The sequence below is a fragment of the Nomascus leucogenys genome, chromosome 22a, assembly GCF_006542625.1.
Source record: "Nomascus leucogenys isolate Asia chromosome 22a, Asia_NLE_v1, whole genome shotgun sequence".
Lineage (NCBI taxonomy): Eukaryota > Metazoa > Chordata > Mammalia > Primates > Hylobatidae > Nomascus > Nomascus leucogenys.
In genome coordinates, this window is record NC_044402.1 from 30,138,804 (window position 1) to 30,162,661 (window position 23,858).

At 50.4% G+C, this 23,858-nt stretch overlaps 1 protein-coding gene across 4 annotated transcripts in view; it reads right to left on the reverse strand.

The window, feature by feature from the left end:
• Positions 1 to 447: 447 nt before the first annotated feature.
• JDP2 (Jun dimerization protein 2) overlaps positions 448 to 23,858 on the reverse strand; it is a 42,574-nt gene continuing 19,163 nt past the window's right edge. For all 4 annotated transcript variants that reach the window (XM_030803378.1, XM_030803377.1, XM_012497967.2 and 1 more), the window contains exons 3-4: positions 9,372 to 9,476; positions 448 to 1,610 (exon numbers count right to left, since the gene is read on the reverse strand). In XM_030803378.1, coding sequence (XP_030659238.1) covers positions 1,425 to 1,610; positions 9,372 to 9,476 — 291 coding nt within the window. In that variant the 3' untranslated portion in view covers positions 448 to 1,424. The remainder of the gene's footprint in view (positions 1,611 to 9,371; positions 9,477 to 23,858) is intronic.

Here is a 23,858-nt window from a genome sequence, read left to right on the forward strand (position 1 = left end):
TCACAAAATAAGTCTTCAACAAATGATGGCCACGAATTTAATTCCTTGGGCCTCTAATTCGCCATCTGTGAATTGGGGACAAGTGCTGCTCCCTGGCAAGGCTGCCATGAAGATGAAATGAGACAACATATGGAGCAAGCACAGGATTCACTCCTTACTGAAGGCCCCACGAGGGCAAGACTTAGGTCTGTTTCATCCTCCAGTGAATTCTCAGGGCCTGGCACACACAATAGGCCCTCAGAAAACATCTGCAGAGTGAGTGAACACACTGACTGCTCTCAAAATAGTAACTGCAGGTGGCTTAGTGTCTCTGAGCCTTAGCTTCCTCATCTGTGAAATAGGAGAGATGTTGTGAAAATGAACGGGCCTGTAGCAGAGGCTCCAAACAGTCTCCGACCCCGAGAGGGCCTTGCACCCATTCCCCAGGCAGACACCACGCAAGGCGGCTGTGTAAGTAAGAGCAATGTTTACTGAGCGATACAGGACTGAGTACTATGAAGGGTTTACAAGGATGGAAATGCACCCCGCCCCCGCCCTGGCCACCCCCGACACCCAGAGACTACAGTACTTAGGAGTTACACACAACGGCCGTAACTGGTGGCTATCTGTTCATAACAAACAAACCATAGCATATCTATACTGTATCACATCGAGTGATTATAGAAATCCATATATATATTGCTTGTATAAAATCTTTTTTTGTAAAAAATATTAAAAAAAAAAAAAAGGAAAGTATAAAAAACATGTGCAGTTGAAAGCCCTGCCAGGACAGCCAGTCTGTAAACATTCAGTGAGTATGTGCTTTGGAAGGGCGCCCGCGCCTCAGTGCCCACAGCAAACTCCAGCAGGGCTGGCGAGGGTGCGCCCAGCTGCCGCCTCCTGGGCAGGGCCGCGCTGGACCGAGGTGGGTGGGGGCATCAGGGCCCCGCAGCACGCCCCTCTCCAGCTTCGCATCAGGGTGAGGGGCAGGGCTGGGGGCAGGTGGGTTGCAGTTTTATTCTGAGTTCCATCCTCAGCCGCATTTTGGTTGCAACTCATGGCTTTTCCTGGCTGTTCGGAGGTTCCTCGGATGGGTGCCCTGGTGAAGAGGCCAGAGAAGAGCCCAGGGCTGCCTCATTGGGCGTCTCCCTGGCCTCGGCGCCTCTATCCTGCCTCCTTCAAGTGGGGCCCCCGGCAGGACAACCCTACCCGAGGGTCAACTTTGGTCTCAGCGCTTGGTCCCTCTGGGTTTCCTCAGCCCGCTCTTCCTCCTGGGTGGCTGATCTGAGTTTCACAAAAAAGCTCGGCTGATGCTGGCTGTGCTGAACCTCATTGTACAGTTTTTCATGCACCAAAGGAAGGGCCATCTGGGGCCCCCATCCTCCTCCCTCTTCATCACTTTTCCTCCTCCTCTTCCTCCTCCTCCACCTCCTCCCAGCCCATGGTCACTTCTTCTCGAGCTGCTCAAGCAGCGGGTTGCCTTCTGACTCGGGGGTCTTGACACTGTCGGTCCGGACAATGCAGGTGGGGCGGTGTCGGTTCAGCATCAGGATGAGCTGCTGCCGCTCCTGCTTCAGCTCCTCAATCTGGGTCTTCAGCTCTGCGTTCATGAGTTCCAGCCGCTCGGATTCCTGTATGCCAACACAGAAGCACGCTGTGAGTTTCACGGGGACTGGCTCTGGGGAGAGGCTCTGCCTGTGGTTAGGCACAGGGCATGCTGGGCTGGCACTGGCCTGTTTTCTGCAGGAGGAAGCACAGACCCTGCTACTGAGCCCCTGGCTGACTTTCTGCAGGCAGTGCCTGCCACAGCGGTGACACTGGCCTGTGTCACGTCCAGGTTATATTCTAGGGCCAGCCAGGCTCACGTCCCACCTCTCTCCCCTCCCTCAATCCACCCCAGCTTCAGTGACCGCCTTGCTGTTGCTCAAATATGCCAAATACTCTGCCACCTCAGGGCCTTTGCACAAGAAAGAAAGGGTAGGCAAAGAAAGGAGGCCAGGTGGACCTAGAGCAGGTCTATGGAGCAAGCATGGGGGGGTCCGAGGGGGGACACAAATGGCAGTGTAATGGGAACGCGCTTTGATGTGTGACAGACACATGTGGGAGATATCTTGGCCGGTGGGATCAGTGAGTGTAGTGTAGTCATGTCATTCCTCCTAAAACATGTGCTTCCTAGCTATTAGTCTATAATTATTTCAATAGCCTCTTCCTTATCCCTATAATCTGGAAGCTTTGCCCACAGACAGGGAATCAGCAGTCATCCTGCTGGATCCCAAATGAGGTTTCCAATAGACCTCGAGTGAGATTTCCAGGGAACTTCCGGCTCAGCTGGAGAGGTTCCAGGGGAAGGAAGGAATGTTGACGATTTGATTCGGGAGGTGACGAGGGTTACATGTCCATAGTGTAGATGGGAGATGGGCATATCGATTCAAGGCTTAGGGGATTGAACAGTAAAACAGTGTCTGAATGATTTTTCTTGGATTATGTCTAAAAACTTTGAGAGTTGATATTTATTCGAGGGCCAGCAAAGTTTCAGACAAGTGGTTCTCAACTAGGACTGATTTTTGCCTCCCAGGAGACATTTGGCAATGTCTGCAGACATTTTTGATTGTCACAACTCAGAGGGAGCTCTGGTACCAGCATCTAGCACGTAGATGCCAGGGATGCTCTAAACACCCTTCAATGCACAGGCCAGCCCCCACAAGTATTTAGTCCAAAATGGTGACAGTGCAAGAGACTGAGCAACTTGTATCAGTCAAAGAGCAAGCAGTAGTTGCAACTGCATATGTGACAACCAGAGAGCCTGTGAGCCCATAAGCCTGCCGGTCCTCCTGGCAGGGCACAGGTGGAGCGGCCTCCCCAGGGGGTCCCCAGAACCCTCAGTGGGCCCAACCCTCTCCCACCAGGGGTGCCGTCTTCCTCCCACAGCTGGTCTGACCGAACTATTCCCTGTGCTCATCTCCGAGGCGGCAGCATGAGTGCCCGGGAACTCTGAGACGGGCAGGCCTCGTGACCAGATGCTGAGAGAAAACAGCTTCACTAAAGGAAAAAAAATGCTCGGGGAAAATATTAAAAACCAGCTCTGGTGGTTTTTGGTTCCACAGGCTGGGACGTGACTGGGAAGCTGGCCTGGTCCTCTGTTCTGAGAATTCCAAGAGAGGCGCATCTAGGAGGGCCAGGAGAGACCCCGTGTGAATCCATGGGCTGGGGCAGTTAGGTGCCAATGTCAGCCCCCTGCTCACTGGTGACTCTCTGGTGACCTCGGGAACTTCTCACAAACCCTCTGACCATCATGGTCTCCCCAGCCCAAGGGCTTAGCTCCATCTTCAAACTCTCCTGAGCCCCTGCCTCATGGAGTGTCAGGGTAACCCACCCATCCGTGAGTGTTTGCTGAGGCCCTGCTATGTATAGGGAATGCCCTGGGGAATCCAAGAGCCATGAGCCCCTAACTGGCTCTTGTGGCCGTTCCACTCTAAGGGGAAGAAGCAATCTGTGCAACAAGGCAGAGCTTACTAACGTGTGACCATCAGCCACCCAGGGTTCAGAAGACCTTAGAGAAGGCTAAAGTCTGACCTTGGGCGTGAAAGATGGGTTGACTCAGGCTGGATTGAGAAGGGGAAGGAGGGACTTGCGGGTGGAGAACCCTGAGTGAACAAAGACCCAGGCATGAGAAAGCTTAGGATGGGTTTATAGAAGGGAAAACTATTCCACCGTGACCATAGCTCGCTTTAGGACTTAGTAGGGTAGAAAGCTGAGAAGGTGGGTTGAGAGCCAGCCTGTAGCTCTGGAAAGCTTGTGGGTTGAGAATCCGAGTCTAGAAGCAAGTTTCTTAACTTCTCTGAGCCTCAGTTATCTCCTCTGTAGATAGGTGAGGCTCTTGGGGATTAGATGAACTCACAGGGAGAAAGCACTTTGCAAACCGGAGAGGCTTACTGTAACTTATAAGCAAGAGAATAGCATAAAGAAGAAAGAGAGGAAGAGAAGGAAGACATCTCAAAGAAAAATCAGCAGATCTTGTTGACTGGCTGGATTTGGAGAAGGAAGGAGATAGGGCAGAGAGCTGACTATGAACCCGATGGAGGGTCTGAGGAATGGAGCCTGGGAGGGGAGCTGTTCTGAAAAGTGGTGGGAAGGAAAAGGAGGAGTTTGTTTTGGGTACAGTGAGTTTGAAGTTAAAACTGGACATGCAAGGGGAAGCCTCTGACAGGCAGAATTCAATAGCGCTGCACACACAGATCTGCCTCCTAGAAATTACCACGTGTCAAACCAACTCTGTGGGAGCGTCTGTATCACACACAAAGATCAGTGCAGTGTAGGGTAACTTGCTTCACTCATGCAGCTATCATACAAAGAACATTATATTCTGTGGGTTTTAAATGTTAGGGTATATCATGGAATATCCCGAATTCTGACTGTCTGGCTATCAGAATGTAACTAACTGCTTTTTTTTCTTTTGAGACAGAGTCTCACTCTGTCACCCAGGCTGGAGTGCAGTGGCATGATCTTGGCTCACTGCAACCTCTGCCTCCAAGGTTCAAGCAATTCTCATGCCTCAGCCACCCAAGTAGCTAGGATTACAGGCATGTGCCACCACCTCTGGCTAATTTTTGTATATTTAGTAGAGACAGGGTTTCACTATGTTAGCCAGGCTGGTCTCGAACTCTTGGCCTCAAGTGATCTGCCTGCCTCGGCCTCCCAAAGTGCTGGGATTACAGGCATGAGCCACCACGCCCAGCCAGAATGTAACTAACTGCCTTTTAGTTTTACTGCCTTCCACACTCAAAGAGTTACTAGTTGGCTCTACATATTTATTTATTGTGTAAGTATAAGTTGAGTTCAGAAGAATCTTTTTTTTTTTAAACCATGATTGTAGAAGTGGCTTGTGACTTTATAACAGCAATTACCTAATTTGTTTTCCTAATTAATGAAGGAACTGAGCGAAGATCTTTCTCGCGTTAATTATGAAGCATATACCTCCGGCTGCATTTTTGTTTATTGTTTTGACTTCTGTTAGATATTTATTGCCCCAGAGAAAATGAAACCATTTGTTGTTTTAGAATAGAATTAGTGCATGTTAAGGTTCTGCCTCCTACACTGTGGTCGGTAAAGGCAGTAGAAAGAATACATGGTGAACGGCTGGGTGTCCTGGCTTTTAATCCTGGCTGTGTGACCTTGGCCACGTCACTTCCTCTCTCTGGGCCTCAGTTTCCTCCCAGAAAATGTGATGATTGGCCCAGGGGACTTTAAGCATTAAGATTGTTTGAATTGGCTGGGCATGGTGGCTCATGCCTGTAATCCCAGAATTTGGGGAGGCCGAGGTGGGAGGATCACTTGTGTCCAGGAGTTCAAGACCAGCCTAGGCAATACAGGGAGCCGTGGTCTCTACAAAAAAACAGAAAATTAGCCAGGGGTGGTGGTGTGCCTGTTGTCCCAGCTACTCAGGAGGCTGAGGTGGAAGGATCACCTGAGCCTGGGAGGACAAGGCTGCAGTGAGCTATGACTGTGCTACCGCACTCCAGCCTGGGTGACCAAGTGAGATTCTGTCTCAAAAACAGCAACAGCAACAACAAAAGATCATCTGAATCTATATTTTAAAAAAGCTATTCTAAGGCATATAAAATAGATTTCCACCAAGTTTTTGTACGAGCTGAGAAGCAGCCTGATATGCCCCTTTAAGCCTGAAAGACCTGTCTGGATTAAAATCCTGACTCTGCTACTTGCTAGCTATGCTTCTGCAAACGAGTTTCCTAATTTCTTTTGAGTCTGGGCAACCTGAATATTGTGTGGGGCACAAAGGAAGCCCCAGGTTCTCATCCTGACTCGGCCACTGGGTGACCTTGAACTTCATCAATGGATGGGACTGCCTTTCCTCCTCCCAGGGCCACTGTGACCATCAAGGAGAGAGTGGCTATGAAGACCAGAGGGCACCACAGGAGTGTGAGATAGCATTATTGCTACTAACATCTAGAGAACCTGGGTTAGGACAGCAGCGTGACAGAAGCTGCCAGCATTATACAAGGCAGAAGCCTCAGGGCCACTGCTCCTGACTGCAGATGGAGGAGGTACTGAGGTAGCACCACAGCCTGCGGGGTGTGGACCTGACCCCTCCCAAGGCCTGCCCCTTCCCTGGGGTTCAGGGCCTCGGCTAGTCTAGGCAGGCAAACTCTGAGATGCAGTTAAGAATCTTCCAGGTGTGGATCTGGGTGTCCAAGGGTCAAGGGTGGGACGGTGGCTTTTTACCTATAATATATATACAGTTGTCTCTCAGTAGCCATGGGCAATTGGTCCCAGGACTCCCCGAGGATACCAAAATCCGAGGATGCTCAAGTTTCTTACATAAAATGGCACGTTATTTGGATATCACCTATGCACATCTCCCGTATACTTCAAATCATCTCTAGGTTACTTATAATGACTAATACGATGTAAATGCTATGTAAATAGCTGCTATGCTGCATTGTTTCAGGAATAAACAGTACAGATGCTTTTTTTTCTGAATATTTTTGATCTGCTGTTGGTCAAATCACAGATGCAGAACCCTTGGCTATGAAAGGCTGCCTGTAGATATTTGTCCCAACTGTATATATCCCCTTACTTAAATAATTAATATTTATTAACAATTAATATATGTATCTCTGAGCCTTGTATTTTACCTATTAAAAATAAACTACAAGAGAATCCCCCAGGTCTGCAGGCACTGACTGTCAACACAGCCGCCTGCACTCATGCCCTAAACTTCACACCCAACCTCTGCTTCCAAGGCTGGGGAGGAGGAGGAGAACACAGGGGTGAGGGGAGGACTGGGCTTGGGCCCAGACAGTGCTGCCCAAATCTCTTCCCAGACCCCAAGGTCGCACGCTTCTCTCTCACTGGAACAACATGACACTTCCAAAACTGATCCTTCTACCTCAATCTGTGCCCCACATTGCCGCCAGAGGGATCTTTTGAAGGTGTGCATCTCCCCTCCTGCAGCCCTTCAGTGGCTCTCCATGATCATATAATTCATCATCCTAGCGCAGCACTTGGGAAAGTGAAGGAAGGGGCTACTAACCATTATGCCAGGACAACAGGCACAGACTGGGCATGCCTCAGGCAACCCAGCATCTAGCGTCACCCTATCATGAGGAGTCTGGGCCCTGCCTGCCTCTCCACCCCACCACTTGGTACTCTAAACTCCAGCTGGTATCCTTTTCAATGCCTTAAACACATCCTTAAACAGCACCTTTTGCCTTTGCTTGAACCCTTGCATTCCTCATAACCCCCTAGGGCCTCCATCTCACTGCTCCTACTACTCTTTTATGTCTGAATTGAAGCAGCCTTTCCTTAGCCTAGACCAGGACAGCCTTTCCTTAGCCTAGACCAGGACAGGGCCCCTGCTGTGTGTTCTCATAGCTCGCTAGGCTTGCCCGACATAACACTCGGCACATGTCACTTTCCTTGTTTCCTGCCTCCCATCCCACTGCCGACACCGCCTGCCTGCCCTCTGTGCCCCAGGCACTCACTAAACACCTGCTAAATGGACGGGTGGATCAGCAAGGGATGAATACATCCAAGCCCACCACTCACTGGCAGTGTGACCTTGGCCAAGTAACTTGACCTCTCTGAGCTACAGGTCAGTCTCTAAAATGGAGATAAATAATATTATCTCACTGGAATGTTATAAGGATTAAATAAAACACGGGAAATGCCTGGCACACAGTAGGTGCTCAGCTAGTGTTCCTGGAATGTGACGGGCAGTGCCATTCATTGGGCATCAATTCTTTATTGCACTGGTGTGTCACTAACATGCTATCCGCTAGGGCATATCTTGCCTGGTAACTGGCTGACAAGCTCTTGAAGGCAGGGATCTCACGTGAAGCTTCTCTAGTCCCTGCTGTTTCTCATCCAGCTCTGCTCATGGCAGGCACTCGGTGCTGGAAATGAGGTATGTGGCACTTCATCCATCTGGAAGGCTTGTGTCTTAGAAACTTCCTGAAGATTCCCAGCCCAATGTTGTAGCACCATCTCTTCCAACGGGCTCCCAGATCCAGGAGTCTAACGCCCATCTACGATAACCATTCCCTGCCCTGGACACTCACAGCCTGGAGGCAGACACACGGCCCCATGCTGTCTACACCAATGACCACAGAATAGCTCTCTGCTTGTTGCAAGTATGCAAAGATGCCCATAGACCCTCCAGAGTCCAAGAACACCAGGCCAATCTAGCCTTGTCTCTCCAGTTCCCACAGGAGGACCGTGTCTGCTCCTTCCTGCATGCCTCCAGTGTACCCAACACAGGGATGCACATTTAGTAAATGCTTAAAAATACCTGTTGAATCAATTAATGAACAAAAGAGCAAACAAATGAATGAATGCCAATATAGCAGACATGTGGGCAAATTACTTAGCCCCACACTTCCTTAGTTTCCTTATCTGTAGAAAGAGACTAATGAAGGTATCCACTTCATATGGTTATTATCCCAATAAAATGAGATAATGTACATACAGCATTCAGCACAGCACACAACTTTACAAATAGTGGCAACTATTGTTAGTTACTGTGTACTTACAGAATAGGACCTGCCCCATTATGTTATTATTATACATTATCGTTATTATTATTCAGCAATGAACCAATGATTAGGGGTGGAAAGACCAGACACTCCTGGCCTGGACTGATTAGCTTTCTGGTCATGTTCCCTCACTGCCAGCCACCATTTCTGAGATGCAGGGAAGCTCTAAGAGGCAGGACTTGGGAGAAAAAGAACAAACATCCTGCTTGGCACATTCCAAATGAAAGGGCAGGTAGGGCCAGGAGGAAAAGCAACCCCTGGCTGACCTCTGCATGCAGAGCTGACCTCTTATTCCCAGGGGCAGCAGCAAAGAGCTTGGAGATCACCTTCAGTGGAGCTGAGGGGCTGGCCAGATGGCATGCAGGGCTGGATAAGACACCTGCAGCTAAGGGAAGGAGCTTTTCTCTGTGCAAAAGTAGCCAGGCCAGAGGCTGTGTCCAGTGCCCACATGCAGGATGTTACTACCTAGCTTCATTGGCACCCACCCTAGACAACTTTGGTAGCCACCAGGGAACCAAAATAGATAGTGGCAGTCCTGGGCCATCTGGGTCAATCAGCACCAAGGTTCTAATCTCAGTGGAGGGGAACTTGGCTCCTCCTTCCTTCTTGGGCTTCCAGGGGTTGTGTGGGCAGGAACTGCTGAAGGCTGCCCTTGGTTGTCTTGGTTCAGAGATTGCGGAGGAAACAGGAGGTAGGAAAGAGCAGAGGGGCCAAGGCTGCTTTGGCAGCTGCCAGCAGATGCTCATTGACTACAGAGACATCTGATGGCCTCTCCTGGTCCAGAGTACACAAGCTCACTCCAAGGAATGGCAGGCCTCCCCACCCACCGGGTCAGCTCACCCGCTGCAGAAACTCCGTGCGCTCCTTCTTCTTGTTCCGGCATCGGGCTGCTGCGACTTTGTTCTTCTCCCGGCGCCTTTTCCTTCGCTCCTCTTCCTCATCTAGCTGTGAGGGCACAGAGCCACTGATTAGACATTGAGGCAGGCTTGGAGTACAGTTTCTCTCCTGACACACAGACAGAGGGACAACTTCGCCTTTCTAACCCATATCTCAGCAGTGAACAAGTGATCACTTCTGCCAGCCCACTGCCTGGAGAGTTGGAAATACCTCCGAGCCAGTCCAAGGATCCTCTCAGAGCATCCCGGGGAGGAGTCAGTAGCCCAAAAGGGCAAGGATTCTGCTATGGTTTGAATGTGTCTCCCAAACTTCAAGTGTTAGAAACTTAATCCGCAATGCAACAGTGTTGAGAGGTGACACCTTTAAGAGGTGGTTAGTAACAAAATTAATGAATGGATTAATGTTGTTATTAGAAAAGGAGATTTGTTATAAAACGAAATTTGGCCCTTTCTTGCTCTCTTGTACTCTCTTGCTTTCCCACCTTCTGCCCTAGGATGATGCAGCAAGAAGGCCCTCACAAGACACCAGTACCTTGATATTGGACTTCACAACCTCCAGAACTGTGAGAAATAAATTTCTTTTCCTTATAAATTACTCGGTGGTATTCTGTGATAGCAACACAAAATGGACTAAGACAGATATCCGGGTTCAGATGTCCTGAGGGAGAAGCAAGCCCAGAGACTCAGGAGGTCCCTCGCTTCTGCCCCCAGGGTCCCTCAGCTCTCCCACAGGTGGGCATTCTGGGGGAAGAATATGCAAAAGCAGAGAAAAGGATTAAAGCCAGATGAGGAGTTCAGGAGGCCAGGAGCCTGGCAAATCTACTCACACAGAGGTGGCACCCAACGGGCGGTGACGGCCTTTTCTTTTGCCCAGCCCAAGCCCTCTGGGTACAATTTTCCAGGCCAGTGGTTCCCAGGCACTTCCTTTAAAAACGCCTTGGGCATGGACACAGGTTCCACATTCCACTGCCACCTTCCCACCTCCTTGACTATCTTTGTCCTCTCCTCTTACCTTCTGTTGGGATTTAAGATCTTCCCTGCTCTTCCATACCCAATATTCCTTTCTTGGTCCTTCCAAATGCTGGGATCCATTTCCTCTTGTCACTAACAGTCTCCCCAGCCTCCGTATCTGGCTTTAATCCTTTCCCCCAGGATGCCCACCTGTGGGAGAGCTGAAGGACCCTGGGGCACAAGCAAGGGGCCTCCTGAGACTCCGGGATTGCTTCTCCCTCAGGACATGTTAAGAAATTCACCATGCATGAAATAGGATCCCTGGAATGGGGAGAAGGAGACTCACTGCCCACTAGCACAGACTTCGAATCAAAGTTGCTGTTGTTATTGTTCCATTAGTAATAATAACAAGAGGTGCCATTTGTTGCCTACTTTGCTAAATGCTTTAAACACATGTCATTTAATCCTCACCATCAAAGTCTTATGAGGAAGTTACTATTACTGTACCATTTTACAGATGGTGAGACTGAGGCTCAATAGTTCAATTTGCCCAAGGCCATACAAGTACAAAACAGCAGAGTCAGGATTCAGACTCAGATTTCTCTGGTTTCAAGCATCCTGCTCCTGACCACCAGCCCTTACAGCCCCAGTCCATCAGGAGCACTTTGATGTGGCACCTCTTGCTGCCTCTTGCCTACCTACCTGGTAGGTAATCTACCAGGAAAATCTGAAGGACACCCAGAACCAGCTGGGCTGGGGACAGACCAGAGTCATAGGCCATTAGAGAAGCCGTTGGATTGTCCTGGGCTTGCCAACTCTCTCACTTCTCCAGCCAGGGAGGAGGGTGCGGGGGATGACTCTGGCAGCCCAAGGCCTGGAACAAGGTCTCAGCCCAAAGGGCTATAGGCCAGGAAAATAAACAGCCTCTCTCTGCACACTCCCAGCATGCTCTGGGGGCTCAGGACAGAGGGCCTGGGCCCGAGACCAGCACCATGGCCATCAGCACAGGCCTTGGCAGGGCAGCCCCCTTTCTGCCTCCTCACCACCTCTGAGCTTCTCCCTGCCCCACTCCCACCCCACCTGGGAGTCAGCTGCAGAGGCACCTCGTCAACACCGCCACACCCAAGCACCTCCCAGTCCCTTGGCCTTCTCTGAAACTGAACCAGAAGTGACAGCTCCTCTGGCTGACCTGCATCTGGGAAAATAGAAACCTGGCTGAAATTGATTCCGCCCAACCTTAACCTCACCCCCAACAAGGCCAAGGTAACCGTGACGACAGGCAGAGGGAAGGAACTGGAGGAAGTGGCTGGCGGTGCAATCTCCCTTCGGCCAGGAGGGTTTGCCCACAAACTGCCAAGGTGATGTGTGCAGCCTGGGTACTGCAGGGCCTTGGTCCTCCCCTGAGCAACCAACCTCTGTCCTCCAAGGCTTCACTCCCTACCCCTACCCTGTACAGGGCCTTATTCCACAGAAAGTCAGAAGCAGACGGAAGCTGCTTTAGCAGCGATGCAGAGAGATTCAGAGCTGGAAGAAAGTTTAAGAGATCAACTGGGCCAGGCTGGGGCCCAGGTCAGGGGCCGCTCCTCCTCCCCTCTCCAGCCACATTCATCCCCTCCTGCATCACCCTCTAGTCCAAATGTCTCACCCTTCTCCAAGCTAGCGAGGCCCTCTCAGCCTTGAGTGAGATACCCTTCCTTCCCCACTTGGTAAAATCTTACTCAACCTGGAGAGTAAACATCACCTCCTCCGGGAAGGGTCCTTTGACTCCCCAGATAGAATCAGCTGCTTTTAGCTAAAAACAGAAATACCATTCAATCCAGCAATCCCATTCCTGAGTATATACCCAAAGGAATACAAATCGTTCTACCATAAAGACACATGCATGCTTATGTTCATTGCAGCACTATTCACAATAGCAAAGACATGGAATCAACCTGAATGCTCAGTGATAGACTGGATAAAGCAAATGTGGTACATATTACACAATGGAATATTATGAAGCCCTAAAAAGGAACAGGATCATGCCCTTTGCAGAAACATAGATGGAGCTCAGGTTATTATCCCTAGCAAACTACCACAGGAACAGAAAACCAAATAGTGCATGTTCTCACTGATAAGTGGGAGCTAAATGATGAGAACACATGGACACACAGAGGGGAACAACACACACTGGGGCCTACTTGAGGGTGGAGGGTGGGAGGAGGGAGAGGATCAGAAAAAATAATTATTGGCTACTAGGCTTAGAACCTGGGTGATGAAATAATCTGTACAACAAACCCTCGTGACACGAATTTACCTATATAACAAATCTGCACATGTACCCCTGAACCTAAAAGTTAAAGAAGACAAAGAATCTGCTGCTTTTTTGGTGCTGCTACAGCACTGTAGGAGTCTCCATCGCATCCTACCACAAACGTCGGCTTGTGTGGGTGCCTGTTTTCCCTGCTAGCCTGGAGAACCGGACCTGAGCATTCCCGGCACCTGGTACAGCGCATGGCACTCAGGAGGGGCTCAACAAATGTCACTCAGATGAATGAATGGAATTCAGGATTCCAGAGAGAGATGCTACAGGCTTGGATCCTTTCATTACAAAGTGACTTATCACCCATGTTTGCATCTGCATGGCCTTTTCCCCAGCGCTCACGGGAGCTTTCTCTGCCGGGGTGGCCTCTTCTCTCTGTTTGTAGTAGGCCAGCAAAGCTTGGAGACTGGGGCCTGCCTTCCCTAGAAGCACGCTGGCTGAAGGTAGAGTTTAGAGTTGGGGGCACAGGCCCCTGATGGCTATGGCAAATCAGCATGAGCCCTAAGCAGGCCAGGAAAAAATTTAGGGTGTGTGCTGAGGCCTAGAGCCCCCAGTTCCACAGCCACCACCAGCTTCCAAGCCTAGCCCCAGGCCTTTCCTGCACCCATGCCCCCAACCTTGGCTGGTATCTCCCAGTGAGGCAAGGTGTGATCCCAAAGCCCCATCCTCACACCTTCCCCATTGAAACTGTGCTGCATCACCCCTAAATCCTCGCACTGCTATTTAAGAGCTGCCCAGAGATGTAGAAAACAGCTGTTAAGGCCCTACCAGAAACGAGATAGGCATTTGGCAGAGCCCCTCTGCCTTCATGCCCCACAGCTAGCAAGGCCTGTGCCATCTGCACCCCCTAGACAGGGACCACTTGGAGACTCTCCCCAGCCCTTCTCGGGGCTCCTTCATCCCCAGAGTCAGGGCTGCTGCCTCCTCCTTCCTGGTGCTTCTTGAATTCTCTAAAGCATTTGCCCATGTGTGGGAGAAAGACGGCAGAGAATATTTGTACCACACGCGGCTCTGACATCTGAAACCAGAACCCCAAACTGGGTGATAATGATTTGTTTCCGCAGATACAGCTGGAAGAACCAGGATGTTTGAAGAGGAGGCAGCTTGACATTCAATACATTTAAAGAACCATGAGATGCGGGCTGAGGGTGGGAGGGGAGCATGCTTTTCCCTGTTCTCAAACTTAGTGTTGGCTCTGTTTTCCTGCAGTTTCCCAGGAAGGCCCAAGGGCAAGGCCATCCGGGTCCTGGCAGTGAGGGGTGCTGCTGTGCCACACTTCACATTGGATGGAGAGACTTGGGGACTCAGGACCAAGAGGGCCCTCGTGTGGAGCAGCGACGACACCTCCTTTGACAGCCTGTTCTCAAGCGCCTGCCACAGCTGACTGGACGAGGCATGAACGGCTGAGCCGAGCTGTACTCACTCTCCTGGAATTTTAAATTGGACTGGGAGATCCTGAGTGCTGGACTGAGGGGCCATGCAAGGCCAGGCAACCAACTTCAGCCCCAGGCACAGGGTGGCAGGAAGATTGGGCTGTGAAGTTTAGGGTGAGCAGAGACCAGAGACCAGAGACCACGTGCCAAGAGAGAAACAACCACTCAGCTCCAAGAGGAGGTCAGGGAGACAAAGAAACAGGCAAAGAGAGGGAAACGGGGATGGAGAGAAAAGCCGGGCCTGGAGCGGGGGAAGCAGGCGGGGTGCCCAAGGCACACATTTAAGCAAGTGCAGGGTCAGCACCAAAAAGGGAGCACCTCCCTACATGCCATGCCTCCAGGTACCTCACCCAGGCTTGCTCACCTCACCAGGCCCTGAGACAGAGCGCTCCCGACAAACAGGCAGACAGACACAGAGACAGTGGGACAAAGAAACACACAGAACACGGAGATGAAGAAGGGGAGAGAGAGACACAGAGGCAGCGCCACAGGGAGAGAAACATGCAGAGATGTGGACAGAAGCCAATGGCACAGACAGAGGAACAGTCGACAGAAGACACACAGAGAAAGACGCTGTCTTGGTCCTCTTGATGCCACCCTGGTGAGGACTGACTATGCTCCTTGTCATTGGGACTATGAATCTATCCTGAATATTCCTCCCTTGGCTTGAAGGGAGTTTGAGAAGGTTTCTGCCACATGCCACTGAAAGATGCCTGGGACACCAAGCTTCTAGATTGGAGGTCAGGTGATGCCAGCAGCTAATGGAGGAGCTGAAGATGGTCCCCAGTGATCAGGGGCGAAATCCCACCCTTAGCGATGTTCCTGAAACCGCTGAGAAAGCAGCAGAGCCTGGATGCGGAAGGGCCCTTAAGCAGCAGCCAACAAAAGGCAGAGGTGGGTCACCTCGGTCGGTACCAAAGCCCCTGGACTAGGGGCTCTCAGCAGGAAACAGGGATTTAAAGGAAATTAATGAGGGAACTACTTACAGGGGGTGGACAGAGCTTAGGGAACCCGGGACCAGCAGCAGTGGAGTCACGAACACCTCCAGCCTGAAGGGGCTAGGGTCAGGAGTGATGATTGGAACCCGGGGAGAGCTGTCACTTAGCCATGACAGAGGTTCACCAGACAGGAGCTGTGCTCTTTGGTAGAGGAACACAGCCACTGCCCAACAGGTGCCCAGCAGGGAGGGATCAGGGGAATGAATATCCCAAATTCTTTTCCAAAGCTGGTGCCTCCTAATGACCAAGTTCAACCAGAAGCCAGAGTGGAAGGACTCCTGGGTAATGTGGTCCATTGAGATGGGCCACCTGGGGCACACAGCAGGGTAAAACGGGAATGGATCTGATGGGCAAACAAGACCATCTCGTGTATGAATCTATCTCTGTGATTTACATAAGTCCACCCCCAGTCCTGGCCCCAGTCAGGGCCTGAAGGCAGGAGTCAGTGACAGCAACAGTTGAGAGATTCCTACAGGGCTCCTGGTCCTCCCCACAGCGAGCACTTCCTGGACGTCTGCCAGGAGTCAGGCACTGTGGAGTGTGGTTGGCCGACAGCACAATCAGCCTCACCCAAGCACTTGTTAGCAATGCAGTCTTGAAGGCCACCCAGACCTACTGAATCAGGATCTGCACGCAGTACATGCGCAAGCAGATTTGTGTGCCCAGAGAAGTTTGCCCTGGAGCCGATTAAGGACTCACACAGTCCATTTAGCAGGTTGTAATGATTCCACTTGCAAAATACATCTCTAAGGTGTCCACCACATTCTCCATCCCTGCTGCCTCCAGCCTGGTCCAAGCCCTCGTCGCCTCTGCACTGGACGATGGCAGTGGCTCCTAAGCGCTCTCCTTTGGCTAAAACAGAAGTCAGCTCCTCTGCTTGTGACCCTCCAACAGCTTCCACCACATATGGCCCACAGAACCGAGAAAACCTGGCCCCTCCTGCCTCTCTGACCTTCCACTACATCGCCCTCCTCTACCCCTCAACTCCAACAACAGGCCTCCTTCCTCTTCCTCAAAACAACAAGTTCTTCCCTGTCCCCCGGGTTTGTACTTGCTGCTCCTTCTGCTGTGCCTTCTTGACATCTTTACTGACCACCCCAAGCTAAAAGCCCTGTCCTGTTACCATCTCCCTGTGTATTTCCTTCAAGGTGCGTTCACTAACAGCACTTACCTTTTTCACATGCGTGTTTGCCTGCCTGTTGTCAGTTTCCCATGAGAACCTTAATCTATTCATAGTTAATCTATATAAATATCTGTCTGTCATCACCTTCACCACTGTCACTCAGCCACCAGAGCTGAGCATGGCACAGAATGGGTGTTTATTAACTAAATTAACTACATTTAATTTGCCATCTCAGTACGTCACCCAGCACAGCTCTATCAGCTTCCCCACTTTTGCAGATGAGGAAACTAAGAATATCAAGGCTGCATAGATGCTCAGTGACAGCGCAGGATTCGTATCCAGGTCTTTGGGCCCCAGGGCCCGAGCACGTCCTGCTCTTCAAGGGGTGGGTGGTCTGAGCGTGATCACTGCCTTTAGAGTTAGACATGTTTTAAAAAACGTTATTGCACAATTTACATGAAGGTGTGACATTCAAGCTCCATGGTTTAAAGGAGGGGGCTTAAAGGAGGGGACGTCACCAGCTCCTCTAGGGCCTAACCCTCACCCATTTCTGTGTTTCTCAGGCGCCGTCTGCAGGTGGCGCGGCATTTCCACCGTGACAAACAGCAGCCCAGATGTGATTTTGAATTCTGACTTTTCATAAGCGTTATCAAAAACATAGTTTGCAGGACCCACAGAGAGACAGAATGAGAAAGAGAAATTACACATTCTCAATCCAAGGCACTGAAAATACAGAAACTCTCACATGGACAAAGAAATAAAGGAAGTGATAAGCGAAAATAGAGAAAAAAGAAAAACCAAAAAACCCTAGCACTAACCAGAGTAGCCCAAGTCTGAGGGTTCCGTCTTATACTAAGAATTGTTGCCTGGGCAGACAAAACCAGGCTAATCTGAGACTTGTGGCATCAGAGTTGACAGTGTGAGCTTTGGTTGGTGGGGTTGGGGGGTGGCCTTTAAGACCTGAGTTCCTCCAGAAGCTCTGCTGTAGAACAGCTGTGTGCTCCTGGGCAAGTTACTTAGCCTCTCTGAGCCTCCATTCCTCACTTGTACAGGAAGGTACTGAGCCCTGCCGCACATGGTAGTAATGAGGACTGAGTTCCAGCCCAGAGCCGGGAGCACAGGAAGAGTTCCGTGATGCCAGCTTCCCTGCCTTCCTTCCCAGGCAAGGCCGAGGTGGTGCTATTGCAGCAGCGGCACACTGGCCTGCCTCCGGGCAGAATGCGGCACAGAAAGGAGTACTGCGGAGAGGGAGGAGCAGGCTGGGGGTTCAGGGCGTGCTGAGTTGTCAGTGAGCAGGCCTGGAGTAACAGCCCCGCAGCCTCCAAATCTAGCCTCGGGCCTCGCACAGCCAGCCAGGCCCACTAGGGCCCCCCCTGCATGGAGGAGCCACATTTCAACACCAGGGACCCATGAGCACCCTGGGAAGTAAACACCCAAATACCAAACATACCAGACATTCCCCCACATAAACAGGGCTGCACTGAGCCAGGGGCTGCAGTCCCTCCCCACTCCCCCACCCCCCATCAACAAAGTAGGGCAGTTCAGGGACAAGACCTCAGCCTGCCCAGCCGGCTAGGCCCATAGCCTCCTCCCACTCCAAGAGGGAGGAATGAGGAAACCCCAGGGGCCCTCAGCCAACTCCCTTGCTGACCCCCGGCAGCCTGCAGGGGCCAGGCCCTCCCAGCATCCCCCATGGGGCTGAGCTGTTGGAAACTCTCTGCCCTCCTGTCTCTCCCATCGTCTCTTGCCAGGCCTTCTTACTCAGTGGCCAAGGTCTGGGCCTCAGCTGTGAAATATTGAGCTGTTTCAGTGAACAGCGGGCTGGGCTTTAGGAGAAAATTCAAGACAAATGGTCAGTCTAAGGCTGGGGTTGCAGACTCACATCACCTCAGGGGTCAAGCAAGTAACTCACCATTAGTGAGGGAGGAGGGCTGGATGGGGCTGTGCCCACCACTCCTGCCACGGGAGGGGACACTAGCCCCAGTGGGATGCAGGCTCAGTGCTGCTAATTCTTCCAAGTTTTCAAGAAAATACAAATTTTTAAAGTAAAATCTCCCAATTTTGAATGTCAGCAACAAATTCCATTTTGAAAGGAACACCGCATGAGCCAAACAAAACACATCTGTGGGCTGCACTGGCCCATGGCTGCTGATTTATGACCTCTGGCAGTCAGCTGACCCTAGCGGGCTTGTCCTCAGAAGCCTGGGCTCTGGTCACCACAGTGCCCTACTCTGTGACCTCGAGTCAATCAGGTCACCTCTCAGGTCCTGGGGCTCATCTTTAATAAGCACAAGTAGCTCCCATTTCTCACTAAGCTTCAAACACATCTGCAAGGTGGGTCTCAGGGGCCTTATTTTAAAAGTGAGAAAACTGAGGCTCAGCGAGGTGGAGTGTCTGCCCGAGGCTGCCAAGCTGGGAAAAGACAGGGATTGACTCCATTCCGTCAGGCTACCTTCCACACGGTGGGCTGGACTAAAATCTCCGCAAAGTCCTTTCCAGCTCTGACTTCTCTGGGTTTTCATTCATCCAGCCTTCAAGGGCAGCGTGGGCCTGACTGAGGGGAGAAGGGGCGGGATGTAGGAAGGGTGCCCCCTAACTTCTTATAAGAAGTTTCTTAGCTGGGCACAGTGGTGTACACCAGTAGTCCCAGCCACTCAGGAGGCTGAGGCTGGAGGATTGCTTGAGCCCAGGATGTTGAGACCGCAGTGAGCCATGATTGTGCCACTGCACTCCAGCCCGGGCAACACAGCAAGACTCTGTCTCGAGAAAAAGAAAAAAGAAGTTTCTGCTTTTACAGACTCTTAGTGCCAAGGGCTCTTGGAAGCACCAAGGCTAATGCCTAGATTTTACAGATGAGGAAACTGAGTCCCAGAGAAGGAAACGGCTTGCTCTTCAAGACAGGGATTGGGTCTTCACAGACCAGCCCAGAGGACACTGCTCAGTCCATCCTCCTGGGAGGCTCTGCCTGACTGTGCATCATCCCTTTTTCCTGAATTTTCCATGCCCTGGACCCGCTCCCCTGTACCTGCCCATCCTCTGACCTTGCCTTTCCAGTCTCCTGCTATTTCCCATCCCTTCCGGGCTGTTTTCCAGGTCCCATCCTTGGCCTGCTACTCTCCTCACTCGATATGCACGGCCTGTGGATCTCCGTTTTCATCTACTCACGTGGTTTCAGCTACCACCCATACACTAATGCCAACCAAATCTGGATTTGCAGACCCAAAAATCCAAGTGCCAGCTGGGCCAGACGCTCAATGTGGATGTCCCTGAGGGCTCACTACCTGCCTCCCCACACCCCCGTCCCTCTTGTTATCTCCAATTTTGATCACACCAGCCATCCAATTCTAGATTTTAAATCTTCGTCAGATTTGCTCCCCCCATCCACCCCCACTGTCACTTTCCAGGCCCACTGTCTCTCCTTGACTACTGCTCCAGCCCCCCAGGAGGCCTCCAGATCCTGCACAACCATCCTCCACCCCAGCCATCGGAAGGATCTTTCTAAAATGCAAATCTGGCCCAGTTACTGTCCACCTTACCCTCTGGATGAGGCCCAAGCCCCTATGTCAAATGAGGTTGCTGGGACTTGGCCCCACCTGCTGTGGTCTTACCACCTGTTGATCCCAGGGTTCCGCTCTATGCTCCTGAAACACTGAGGTGCTATATACCATACACTTCCCTGGCTTGCATGCCTTTGCCCTGCTGTCCCCTTAGCTTACTTCTCATGTCTCCTGTACATGCAGCTGGAGCATCACCTCCCACAGGAAGCCCTCCCTGATTTTCATGCCCTGTAGGCTGAGGAGGTGTCCCTCTGCTCTGAGCGTATCCTGGCCCCTACTGTATTATATTCTATTCTCAGTTTCTGACTCCTCCATTAAACTGGGAGTTCCACGAGGGCAAAGTCTGCATCTTGTTGACTTTTTGTGTGCTCAGCACCTTGCATGGTTAGGGAGGAAGGGAGGCCTGATCCGCAGAGCTGGTGACTTGGGCAAGAACCCAGACACTCTTGACTCCAAGTCCAGGGTTCTTTCCACTTCACTTCAGCTGCCCCCAACACCAGGATGTAATCAAGCACATTTACCTGTGAACAAACCCACACACTGGACGCTGTGCTCACTCAAATCAGCTCAGCCAACCACCAGGTAAAGGCTCTGAACAAGAGCTGGCAGAGGCAATGGCTCCACCTGCCAAGATGAGTCACTCGGCTCCCATGGCTGGGGGCACGGGTGGATAAGCCATTGCTCCGTGTGCACAGCATGTGCAGGAAACGGTGTGGGAAGCAGGGCTGCAACTGAGAAGACCCAGAGACCCTAGATCCTGGCTGCATCCTCAGGCCAGGAACTCAAGGTCAGAGAAGGGTAATGAGTGTGCCCAGGTCCTGAGTCGGACAGTGACAGGACCAACTGGAAGGCTACTGCTTTCTGGGAAGAGGCAGGGGACACCTTCTGCATGAACTGAAAGCCTGACACCCTACAATCTTTGTGGAGCATCAGAGCCCACAGGTGGATCCTTCCAAACTGACTCCTTGGTCTCCTCATATCTCAGCAAGATGCAGCATGTCTCTGACCAGGGCCCTCCCAACTCCCCTTGTCCATAGTAAAAACCTTCTTCTGCATTAAGAGAACCCCCAAAACAATAGGCCGCCGAGGTGTGAGGCTGGTTTACATGAAGAGAATAGGAAAAGGCCATTCTCTCAAAAACCAGTGGAGAACAGCCCCATTTCCATGGCTAAGAAAAGACAGCATTGTGTTTGGAACAAAGCCTGAGAAAGCCAGCTAGGCAGGGTGACACCCATTTACAGCCGGTTTTGCTAAGGAAAGAGCAAACACTGTTATTACAAAAGTGAGAAAGAATCCAGGAGACACAGGAAAAATCACCTTGGCACAGACAGAAAACCTAACACTGAAGAGAAAAAGAGATGATGATTGCTAGGAAATCCTTTTGCTGGAGAAGAGCTATTTGGGGAAGGATGTCTTTTGCTGAAATATGTCTATTTCAGGCCCATTTCATATTTATGATTTAGTGGGGTCTAGTTTCCCACTAGGCAATCAATCTGTTTTCTTGTCCAATTGACAGTCACTTCAAAACATGAGAAAAGGAGAGAAATGGTGGCCCCCACAAGACCCTCACCACCCCCAAAAGACTGGTGAGAAGCAGAATGCATCTGGCAGGGAAAAATTTGTCTTCTTCTCAAAGAGTTAATAATACAGCTGAAACTGACTCTTTAACAACAACAAATGGTGTAATATGCCTTGATTACACTGGGTCAAAAATGGAGACAAGAGCTCCTGCAAAATGACTCTATCTACAATTAAATGAAAATGCAGTCGTTGCACAGAATATTTATGAACAAGGCTGTTCTGAAAGTCCCGAGCTGGCCAAAGTAGGAGAACATTTCAAGTGCCATCTTATTAAAGCCTTTGGAAGTCATTTGTCTTTCATCATGAAGGTGAAAAACAAGGTCCTTGGCTTAATTATTCTCTACCAAGGCAGTTCCATTTAATCTGTATGCAGGCTGTGTGGCTAAAACATGCATTTCATCCAATTTCTTTCAAGCACAAGGCACAGATAACAGACAAATCTCCCAGCAAAGGCAACCTCCCCATCAAGAATACTGAACACCAGCTAATATAAACCCTACCGAGGTGAAAGGGCCAAATAGTTCACAGCCAGGGATATCTGGCCCGCAGGATGGAAGAAGGGTTAAACCAAGAGTGATTTATTTAAGGAGATGGATGCAATTTAGGTGCAGAGAGGAGGTATGGAGGGGCTTTGCCACACTGAGGCAGATAGAGTGGGACACAGAGCTCCCCATTGCCAGGGCTACGGAGTGGATCCTCAGTTATCAGACCAGAACTGCTGAGAACTCTGGGTCAGTGGCAGCAAATGAGGGTTCCTTTGGCATGAGAACAGCTTCTCTGATTCTTCCTTCTAAAACAATGAAGGAACCAGCCTATTGACAAGCTTGGCAGTGTAATTAAGTGGGAAGTCCCTTAGGGTGTGGACGTGGCAACGTTGAGTATCTCAAGACATGGAAATAACTGGTTTGGAAACGCTAAGGTGTTTGCTGACTCAGAAAGCAACCCCTGCCTTACACAGATTTGGGGAACCATAAGTATTAATGAGTATCCAATGGCAGGTGGATCCATCTAGGAAGCTTGAGATAGGTGTTGAGAAAAATGTGGTTTTAGATCCTTTAACCATTCTCAGATAGAATCATGGCCAGTCAGAGCTGGAAGGGGTGACCATGTAGACATGCTCTACATGTGCAGAGAGCATCAGAATCCCCTGGAGGGCTTATTGCATCATGGATTTCTGGGTCCCACCCTTTAGAGAGTGTGCTTCAGTATGTTTAGGGTAAGACGCAAGAATCTGCACTTCTAACAAGCTCCCAGATGCTGACTCCACTTTAAGTAGCATCCATTGGTTTCAGCAACAGAAACATCTTGTTCAAATGATACCACAAAATACTCAACAGGTTAAGAAAGTATATATTTTACTTAAGGGCTTACAATTGCATCATATCCTTATGACAGTCATTCAATGAGAACAAAAAGATGTGTTTTGGATGGTGCAAAACCTTTAACTCAGAGGTTATCTGGGAGAGTTGCAGGTTTCTGATAATCTCGTATCCAAATTATTCCTGTCTTTTGTTTTTCTTGTGCATTCAGATTAGTAGTTAGTTACAGATGGTAGGTAGGTGATAGCTAGCTAGCTAGATAGCTAGCCGGGCACAGTGGCTCACGCCTGTAATCCCAGCACTTTGGGAGGCCAAGGCAGGTGGTTCACTTTGAGCTCAGGAGTTTGAGACCAGCCTGGGCAACATGGCAAAACCCTGTCTCTACTAAAAATACAAAAATTAGCCAGGCATGGTGGCACACACCTGTAATCCCAGCTATTCAGGAGGCTGAGCCAGGAGAATCACTTGAACCCCAGAGGCGGAGGTTGCAGTGAGCCTAGATCACACCACTGCACTCCAGCCTGGGCGATAGTGAGACTCCATCTCAAAAAAAAACATAGATAGATAATAGATAGTGCCTCATCAGCTTGCTTTCCACTCTCAGGATGCTCATCAGTTAATGCGAAGTAGCAGGAAGAGCTTTGTTCTGAAGTCTATGTAAAATAGATTAACCTGGCACCAGGTGTCACCTTGGCAGTGCTCTCCAGGGTGTTAGATCTGATAACTAATAGGTATGAGCATGTGTGTGGATCTTGCCTTTTTTTAATAATAGATAAAATTATGCTTTAAAAATGAGACCCTGGCAAGTGACTTAATCTTCTGAGCGTCAGCTCCCTAACAACTCATACTACTAATAACACCACCTCATAGGGTTGTTGGAACAGATCAGAGATGATGTTTACAAAAGAAGTTTGCAAACTATAAAGTGCATTGCTTGTGTATGACTTCTGACCTGAACACAGATGTCCTTGCTCCTTCAAAGACCTGGGCTGGTTTCTTACCTGGATTACCAGGGTTTTCAGCTAATGGCTACGGGTTAGAACACCTGCCAGCCCCACTCAGACCAACTGCATCAGGATCAATATTTTTGAAAGACTTTCTGGGGAATTCTAATCAGTAGTCAGAGTTAGAAACTGCTGTTCTATACCATATATCCTCCCTAGTTCT